At 40.5% G+C, this 9,959-nt stretch overlaps 1 protein-coding gene across 1 annotated transcript in view; it reads left to right on the top strand.

Annotated features, from left to right (window-relative positions):
• The first annotated feature begins 2,380 nt into the window (after nt 1-2,380).
• JARID2 (jumonji and AT-rich interaction domain containing 2) overlaps nt 2,381-9,959 on the top strand; it is a 228,448-nt gene continuing 220,869 nt past the window's right edge. Inside the window, exon 1 of the mRNA XM_026670006.2 lies at nt 2,381-3,714. Within this exon, the coding sequence (XP_026525791.1) occupies nt 3,670-3,714 (45 nt within the window). The 5' untranslated portion in view covers nt 2,381-3,669. The remainder of the gene's footprint in view (nt 3,715-9,959) is intronic.

Raw genomic sequence — 9,959 nt, 5'->3', positions numbered from 1 at the left:
ATGCCTGTTTTTCTATGAATTAACCATGAGATAAGATCTCCCTTTGAAGTCCCACTTGGTGCCTGCCCTCTATCTGAAGTCTAGTGACACAGGGCAAGACCATCTTTGTCGTACAACTAAAGTCAGGGAATTCTTTCCCTACAAAAGTTCGCTTGGCTCTCTTTCTTTATAGACTCCAAATCAAGATCTTCCTCCAAAGGGTTTTCAGTTACCTTGGTTAGTTTTCTATTTTTGTAACCTTTGCAGCTAATTGAGAAATAATGGATGGGAACAAGAAACTATGGATGGAAACTGATCAAAGAGAAAAGCAACCTGGAATTAAGGAGAAGTTGCAGGTGCTTCATCACTGGAGGTTTTGAAGAAGAGACTGGACAGTCACTTGTCTGAAATGGTCTATGGTCTCCTACTTGAGCAGGGGGTTGGACTAGAAGACCTCTAAGGTCCCTTCCAGCTCTATTCTGATTAATATTTATCAGGATACTTTAAACAGGTATATATGTTTTTACATGACATTTACATTATGATTTATAAAAATCAGTATCACTGCTTTTCTGTCCCTCAAGCTTAAGTTAAGATACACTCACCAGGGCTGTTATTTCTCTTGGCTATATTCATTTACTTGAAAGTATTTATTTAATATTTGGTTTTCAACATTTTTTCAGGGATAGAGTTCTGAATTATCCTTCTTAGCATTTGTCACCCTTGACTATGATGCTTTGAAGATGCCGGATTACAGTTCATCAACATTTGTAGGGCCAGCGGTTCCCTCACTCTTGATTTATTTCTTTAAAAATAAATTCATAACATATTTAACAGGCTGTAGCTGTTTTAATGGTATGATGTCACTCTTCCAAAATGTTCTTGTATTAAGTCCCATTGAATTCAGCCAGGGAGATTTAAACAATTCTTTTAATTTATTGACAGGAGGGAAAGAAGTAGGACACAGGATTTAACTGAACATGACCTATAAATAAAAATTAACTGGTGCACAAAGATAGAATTTACCATTTTGGGGGTGGGGGAAAGGAAGAGACTATAATCATTTCCTCACTAAATTCTGTTGCATGTATTAAAATATCTTTGCTTTCAAAAACCCTGCTATTTGTTTATTTTTAACCAGAGTCTGCTGTTATTCAACATGTTAAATCTGGCAATATAACAGAGAAACCGCTTACGAGAAGTTACATGTAAGTAACCTCATTATAATATGCCCTTTCCCACCAGTCTGGCTGGTGCTATATATACAGGCTAAAAGTAATCTGGTGCAGCCATTTCCCCCCCCCCCCCTTCCAGTATTAGAGAAAGGACAGGGTGGAGGGAAATGACCTTAAAATACCTTGGAGACATGTTAAGCAAGTTTTCCGACAAACCAGGCTCACTGTCCTGAAGTGACACTGGCTGGAAAGCAGAGCAGGACTGCTTAGCAACCAGCAAGAAGTATTTTCGGCCCAGCTTACAATTTACCTACATTATTTTTCTATGGACCCCTATCGTTATGGTTAACAAAATTAATGAATCTATGCTTTTCCAAAGGAAAAAAAAAAGCCGAATCTAAGAAACGCTCCTCCTGTCCTGTATCTTCTCTTATAAACAGGTTTCTCTCCCACCAAGTCATTTCCTTCAACCGCCTCTCTTCTTGCTCCAATTATACGCTTGATCCCAGGAGCTCCTACTTGAGAGCAAGTGCCCTTGAAAGCGGGTGGGTGTGGGTGGGAGAGACAGAGCTTAGTTCCCAGTCAATAATATGTATATTCGGGTTAAAAAATTCCCACTACGGTCCCATCTAAAATTGGAAGCGCATCCCAGCCCTGAGGGAATCTTCCTCCTTGCTCCCTCCTCATAAGAATGAGGTAAATGGGAGACCTTTTTCCATTGGCACCATGTTTGCCCTTGGTTTCTTTCCATTCAGCGGTAATAGAAAGATCTCTCTCTAACCTATCATCCATGCCAGTGAGGACGACCCCCGCCCTTTTCCACAGCCACAGGTAATGCCAACCCCCCCATCTCCTGCAAACGTGAGGCTCCGCTCTGCAGCCCCCCCCCACTTTTTTTTTTTCTTCGCCAAAGAGGCTCCTGTTTTCCGGAATCGCACACAAACAGCGGTAGGCACAAAACACGGCCCGACCTCTCTCCCGCACTCTCCCCATCCCATCCCACCCCGCCCCCCACCCCCAGCTGAAGCGATGAGCCATCGCGGAGCGAACGCGCTGACAAGGCTGCCGCAAAAAAAAAAAAAAAGCCGCCTCCGCTGAAGCCCAGGATGGCAAAATCGTCCCCCCGCCTCCCCGCTTTCACCCAAGGGGCGGGGCAGGTGGAAGAAAGGTGCCTCGAGGACAATCCCGGCGTCCAATCAGAGCGCCGCTCCTGCAGCTGCGCGCCTTGTGCAGCTTGGGAGCTGTAGTTTCATTGTAAGCCATTTTGTCTCAAGGCTGGCTGCAACTTTCCCAGAGAGCAAGGACGATTTTTCTCAAGCCACGGCGCACGGAGCTGCTTCTTTCTCTTCTTGCCTGCTGCATGCGAGGCTGAGTCGCAGGGTAGAGCCCTCTCGCTCGCCTCCCTTTTTTGCGCTCAGAGAATAACGGGAGATGTAGCCGGACGAAGCTGCGTTTTGCTCGCCAGGCAAGGGGGGGAGGGCAAGGGAGGACAATTAAAGAGCTTTGCAGACACAGAAAAGAGAAGAGCTGGCGACAGAGCGTGTCGTTGGACGCAGGGATTGTCCTCAAATTCTTTCGCCAGGATTCCTCGCTGGCCTCCGGGAACTGGACTTGGTGCCTCCGGCTGGGGCAGCCACCAGGAGTGCGTGTGCCGGGGCGAAAAGAGATTAAGGCTGCCCTGGTTTCCTTAAGCTGCAGCTGCACCGGGATCCCTTTGGCTTGGAGCTGCGGGGATGCATAGAGAGTGATCTCTCTCTCTCTCTCTTTTTGCGGCTGGTATCACGTTAAAGAATTGAGGCTAAGCCCTAAGTCCTTCTTTACCCTCTTTCCTCCCCCCCCCCCACGCTCCGGTTTGTCTGCTCGCCTGCCTGTCTCTTCTTCATAACATAATATTTTTGAAGGAATTGGGCCACTTAAAGTTGCTGATGGAAAGCCGCCCTGATTAGTTGTCTCTCGTGTTTGTCTCGGTGTATATCTGTGTGTGTTGGGAACTGAAGAAGAGGCGACTCATACAATCAATGTGTGCAGCCTTCGCGGCTGCTCGAGTTGTCTACTGCAGCACTTGAAACGTGACTTCCAACATTACAAAAAAAAAATCCCCTTTTAATCCTTCCCCCCTCCCATCTTTTTCAAGATGTAAACTACATCTCGGACACTACAGGCCTACAGATCGCTTTGGTGGCTTGAAACAGAGAAAAGGGGGACAACAAGGGTGTCTTTTTGTGTATAGGGTGTAAAATTTCCATTATGAATGTTTCTCTAAGGTGATTTTTTTTTTTGGTGGTGGTGGTTTGCTTTGGATTTGGCTCCCCCCCCTTCTGTTCGACCTCCAACCTATTTTGGATTTATTGCACGGAGAATTGCATTGTGTGCGAAGAAAATCGGATTACAAGAAAACCACTATAAAGAAACAAACAAACAAACAAACGAAAAGGATTCCCCCCCTCAAAATTGGTTGCGGCTTTTAATTCATGAAGCAATTGTCCCCATTTGCAAACAGAATCCGGATATCAGAATGAGCAAAGAAAGACCCAAGAGGAATATAATTCAAAAGAAATATGTAAGTGGTTGTATCGTACCGTTTATCTCTTTGGTTTCTGGAAATGTCCGTGAATGTCAAGTTAACGATGGCTTTAAAGAATGCCTAGAAATGTTGGCTATTCCATTCGTTGGGAATGGAAGTGAATTTCAAAAGCTCTTTTATTTGAAAAAAGCTGGTTTGGAAATCAGATTCGGGTCGCGATACCTCAATGAATAAATGTATTGATCTCATATTACACACTCATAATTAAGTTTTAAAAGATGAAAGACACGGGGCTGGGGGGGCGCTGCTATTGATAATGCAGCTAAACTGCTTTTTCAAACAGATTTCATTTTGTATGCAAATACTTACATCGTTGTAATGTATGTAGGGGTTTGAGGAGGCACCTTACCTGTAAGACGATGGAGTAAATTTGAAATTCAATGTATAGTTTCGGCGAGTTTAATGTTTAATCTATCAACTAGCCTGTATGGATCGTTTGCTTTACTGGGTTTGCAGTTGAAACTAAACCCGTTGGGCATCATGTTATGAGAAATGTGCTTGCAAGGCCTGGTAGCATTGGTGATGTTGGTAGCAAAAATGGCTCTGCATTTGACTGATTTTTATGCTTCTAGAGAAATACCTTTAATAGTAAAAATGGTATATTAAAAATCGAAAACGTATGATCTTACAACTAGACAGAAATTATTATGGTGTTGTCTTTTGCTCCATGTAAGATTTGACTGGGATGGCAAATTAACCAAGTTTGTAGCAACAGAGTAGATTAAACTAAAATACTGTAGACCTATTTTTTTTTAAAAAGACTGAAAATATTGAATAAAAATAGGCAGGTGTTCAACTAAACTGTTATAACTGACACAAAGTTGTATTCTCTTGTGAGACCTCTGTGTTAAGAATGGGGCTGGATCATTTTCTAAACCCTTCCTCTTTGTTTTCAATAAACACTTCATAAAGTCATAGTAGACTATTTTAGCAGTTTGGAAACGAATTTGGGAGAAAGAGAGGCCAGCTCAATAAAAGGGAATTTCAATCTCTCTCCCCCCATCACATTCTGAATTAAAAATAGGACCGCATTGCAGAGGCATTGAGATTCCGAAGTATGATACTTGAAAGTATTTTGTCAAGAGAAGTGTTTATGTAGAAAATCTATTAAACATGCTGGCTGCGCATGTTTCCCATGTACTGAAACAAAGCAGAAAGGGGGTGGGGAATCTGGAGCGTTAAAATACACAAACACACACACACACACAAACGGCAAAAACCTGTCTTAAGCTATTCTACGCCTGCACGAGTGAACAATGCAACTCTGCTCACGCAGTTTACTGGTGTGTGTGTGTGTGAGAAGGGGTGTCACTCTTCTTGCGTGATTCCGGATCTCTGACGGAGGAGTAAAACATCTTCGGTGTTCATACAAGTTCCTCAAGTTGAAAGAAAATGTATGCAGTGGAGTGGGGAGGGGAGGCAGGTTGCGAGAAGGGATGAGAAGAGGTGGCCTCTTTTCTGCCATTGCGGTGACTGGCGATCACAAGTATGGCTGCTGTTTTGGACCCTCCTGCCGCTTTGCAACTTAACTACGTGCGGTGGTTTTAATGCATCCTACAACACAGCGCCAGCAACAGGTTAAAGCGGAATGTCAACGCGAGTTCCTTGGTTCCAGGCCACATTTAGTCGGGGCCAAGTTTTTGTTGATCTTCTGACGTCACAAAGGGAAGGGCCTGGCTGCCCGCGATGGAATCTTAGTCTCAAATTCCAAGTCTCCGCCCACTCTTCTGTGACGTCACAATCCGAGGCGGGTCGTGTCGTGTAGACTGGGCTCTGCGTGTGTATGAGAAACGGGTTAGGAAGCGGGCTCTACCTGTTTGGAAAAAGGAAGCGACGGTGCGGCCTGGTATCGATTAGGCCTCTAGCCAGGCGGACAGGTGTAGCAAGTATTTGCATAGCTCTGGGGCTTCCTTCCACCTCTTGGCGCCCTCGCCTTCCCACGAGGGAATAGTGGCGCCCTTCTGGCTGTCTGACCTGCTCAGGTTAAACTGCTTCCTCTTTTGCAGACACCTTCCCCGTGAAAGGAAGTTTTTTTCCTGAAGGAAGAAAGAGGATCGCTTTTCTGTATGCCCCAGTTGTTTTACATAGTCGACCGATTTCCCCCCCATACCCCTGTCCTTGCATATAAAGTGTGTTCTGGTACTTAAAAATGAGCTTCTCTCCCCCCCCCCCCCAGGGGTTATATGATCCACTCAGTTTAACTGTGGGCTTTTTTGTGTGTGTTATGTGTAGCGCAATGGAACATTTGGGATGGGTTGGCATAGTTCACTAGGCTGAAACGAGAACAGATCATCCTGATTAGAGAAATAAGGTTGGTGTAAGTAATTGCTAAGAGTTGACACAGATCTGATGCCTCATGTCACCAGTGAAGTCACAAAGAAGAGAAATTTGTAATACATTTTAATTGTAGTCAAATATATTGTCTGAAGTTTAATGAGGTATATTTGGATCCAAAGGATGGCCACACCTATTAATTATGTTCTGTTTTCTTGCATGGCTTTGGCCTCAATTGAAGCTTCCTCTTCAGCAATTTGTTTTGTCCTGATTCCATCTTTTCACAAATGCTTAATATTTTGTTCAAAATTATAAAACCACAATTGTCCTGAAAATGGCTGTTTTAAGTCAAAAGAAAAAGTGTTTGTTAAGAGCAGTTGGAGGAAGCTTTTATTCATCTAGAAGGAATGGCTGAGGAATTTGATGTCAGAAGTACTCAGAGAACATATTGTCCACATATGATTGGACTTATATGTAAAGTAGATTGCAACCCTGCCTATAAAATGTCATAATGTTCTTGTGTAACCAGTTTGCAAATTGAGCATATGCAATCATCTGGTTACTCTCAGTGGAAGAATTTAGTGATGGGGAAAATTAATGTTTGTAGAATTAATGTATTGTTTTTGTTGCTGGTTGGCTTGTACTTTATACTGTGAAGTTGATATCAAGTATAGGTTTGAAACTGAAAATATGATATATTGGGGACTAATAATGTGAGATTATGCTAGAATATACTTAAGTTATTTTATCAAATGAAAACTCATGTTTCCTGCTGATGTAGAAATTGGAAAGCACAGCTATGCAGAGAATGCCACAACTCATCCAGCATCTTTGAAAGTTGTTACATAATTCCTGTTTTTGATGTTAGTATGCATTTTATGTTGAATTGTAGTTATTACCACAAACACAGATAGTGGTCTTGTTCTAAATAGTTGGGAATTATATTGATCTATAAAGTTGCTTGGAGTTTGTGTGATATTTTATATATCTTAATAAACAGTTCTGTAAGCTGCTCCTATATTTTGTAATAGGGTGGCATAACTGAAATAATATTTGGGGGGAAAATCTCTATTCAAATATGATCTTTGAATATCATATAATATCTTCCCCCACTGAAATGTCCTCAAGGAGGAAATTTGATTAAAGTGAAATTCAAGTATCAGAAAGTCTGTATTAACATAACTTGCACACTAACATGTATACAAGCATTCATTTTTTCCCTAATTAAAAAGTTCATCATGTGGCCCCTAAGTTGTTTTGGAACATATTTTTGAGCGAGCTAGGCTATATTCTTCAGTCATTTAATCTTTGGCTGAATAGAATGGTTTTTGGGTTGGCATCTGAGCTATTTGTTTAAATCTGTTCAAGCTTATTTCATATATTGTGGAATAAAATCTGTGGTGGGGTAGGGAGACTGTACTAATTGTGTAACCATGTTCACTTTATCACAATTCACATTTATATAATTACATTAATTTTTTCCCCTTAAGGATTCTTAAAAGCTGTGTCTGGGGGCTAAAATTCAACAGCTCACCCTCTAAAGGAACTGAGCCTCTGGAATATAACTGTTTCATTGATCCACAGCTTTCTGGGAATTGCTGTAACTTTCCCAATACAAATCAAAGGTTGGGTGCATACATTTCTTAAGGATTATGTTAAATGATTTGACTAGGAGAGCCTGAATTCAAATTTAAATTTTTTAAGTGGTCTTGCAGCAATTATACTTTTTCCATTTAACTCAGTCTCTTTCATAATATTAAGGATAAAATGGGATTAAACTCGATACTCGTCAAAGAATATACACATAAAAAACAAATAATTTCAGGAACATGTCATAAAACATATCTCTATGATGGATTGAATAACAAGTTTAAATATTAACCATATTTGATATGCTAAACAATTATTTGAAAAGTATATAGTTAATTAATATTTAATTGATGCCTAAGAGGAAGCCTCTAATAAAGGGAAGATTAGTAATAGTCACTTTTTTTTTCCCTAATGAAATTGTCCAGGGCTTATGTCTCTGCAATGGTAAAACATGCACTGCATATGATCAAAACTTTTTCATAATTCCATGATAATTTCCAGTTACGTTTTCGGTAACAGTGGATATACTGTACATTCAATCAAATATCCAAAATTTGGTGAATTTTAATATTCTCCAAAGAATTTTGTAAATCCTCAAAAAGAATTTCTGTACCACTAATGGTAACTTAAAGTATAACCAACCATGCTCAATGGGACATAGTTTAGAAACTTTAGATGAATTTGAAATACCAATCTCTTTTTTATATCTCACTAGAGTTATATAGAATTCAGAGATTTAAGATAAAAAAACAATTTTCTTGGGAACTCTACATTTCTGCCTCTGGACCATGCTGAACTTCCTTTAAATGAGGGTGTTCCGGGGCAGTTTGGCAGTTTCTAGAAGCATGTTTCATGAACCAGAACTAAAAGGATTCCCAAATCACTGAGTTTTACATTTGTTATGTGTGAAGGACAACGTTACATAAACATTGACCGTTCAGTTTAACATGGGTATCAGCTCCTGATTCTGCTAAAGGAAATGATAACAGAGGAAGATGGCAAATTGCTATCAGAGGACAATAAATTCATGAGTGCGAAAATCCTATCATCTTGATCATTTTTAATCTAACCTAGTCCCCAGATAACTATCACAGTTATGTGGATAGCAATTGAATGATGGATTACAAGGATCAGAAAAGGTTAACGAGTTCATTTAGTCCTCTAATCACATGCTTTTTATATATTTCTGTATGTGGCATAAGAAATGGCTTGTGGCATTGGTGTTTTGTTGCTGGGGAAAAAAAACTGGTGAGGCAATGGATAGGGATTTATGTCAGGGTCTGCCAGTTAGTGCTGTTAGCAACTGCATGTCACTCTTGCCTGTTGGGAAGCTTGAAGGGCCAATTGCATTTAGGCTGGTGCTGCGTCTCTGTTTGGGATTTCTGATTTTCCCAAGAGAGCGTGGCCCTCGGTTTATATCACATCCTGGTGAAGTTGTGACTTTGCTCGGTAGAGTAATTGAAGCCTTTGAAATTGCTGCTATTTCTTATGCATCTCTGATGCAAGCTTAGTTGCACGGATGCATGAGAAATATTTTTCAGAGATGACTTAATTCTCAAGTGTCCCTTTTCTCAGCTCAGGGATAAGAAACAACTTACTACCTTTGCAGTTCTGGTACAGAATATTATAAGGAAGTGAAAGATGCTTGGGTGTTTTTTCCTTTAACTATTAGCTCTGCAATACAGTGTGGTTCCAATAAAGAAACTAGTATACAGTCCCATACAAGAGACTTTAGAAATGGGAAAGTTTAACTTGATGTCATGATTTCCTTATGAAACTCTGGGAAAGCTAATAGTTCCTGGCCTTTAGTTATCTGAAAATTATCTATAATACAAGGGCAAGCATTGCCACACACAGCCAGGTCCATAAATTGTGACAGTGACATCATGAGTAAGACAAAGAGAGCCATTAGTTTGACCAAGAACTTGACTAAATTTTGTTAAGAGCTGTTCAGAATTTTATATACCTAAAATTTAAAAGCTAGTCTATGTATATTTTGTTTATCTCATATATTTAGTTTCATTTATTTATTTGTTATATATTTCTAACCTGTTTTCCATATAGGAGATCCACGTGCTGCATAAAGCATTTTTGTTGCTTTTCCCACAACATTAACCCTGTGAGGTAGGCTTGGCTGACTAAAGTCACAGTGCAAATTTAATTGCTATAGATAACAATCATTGTATCCTGTTTTATTAGTGTTGCATAACGGGGAAAGAAAGCTGTGCTTTATCTTCAAGCAAAAGCAAACAAAATGGCTCTTTCTATCTCCTGACATAGTTTGGAAAGTAAGGAAGATGACTTTGATGGAGATAATGCAGAAGTTGTTGCTTAGGCAAAAGGGGCTGAAGTCCAGA

The sequence above is a fragment of the Notechis scutatus genome, chromosome 3, assembly GCF_049901735.1.
Source record: "Notechis scutatus isolate UNSWTSFEM ecotype Mainland chromosome 3, rNotScu1.2, whole genome shotgun sequence".
Taxonomy (NCBI): domain Eukaryota; kingdom Metazoa; phylum Chordata; class Lepidosauria; order Squamata; family Elapidae; genus Notechis; species Notechis scutatus.
This window is presented reverse-complemented; position numbering and strand designations above follow the sequence as displayed.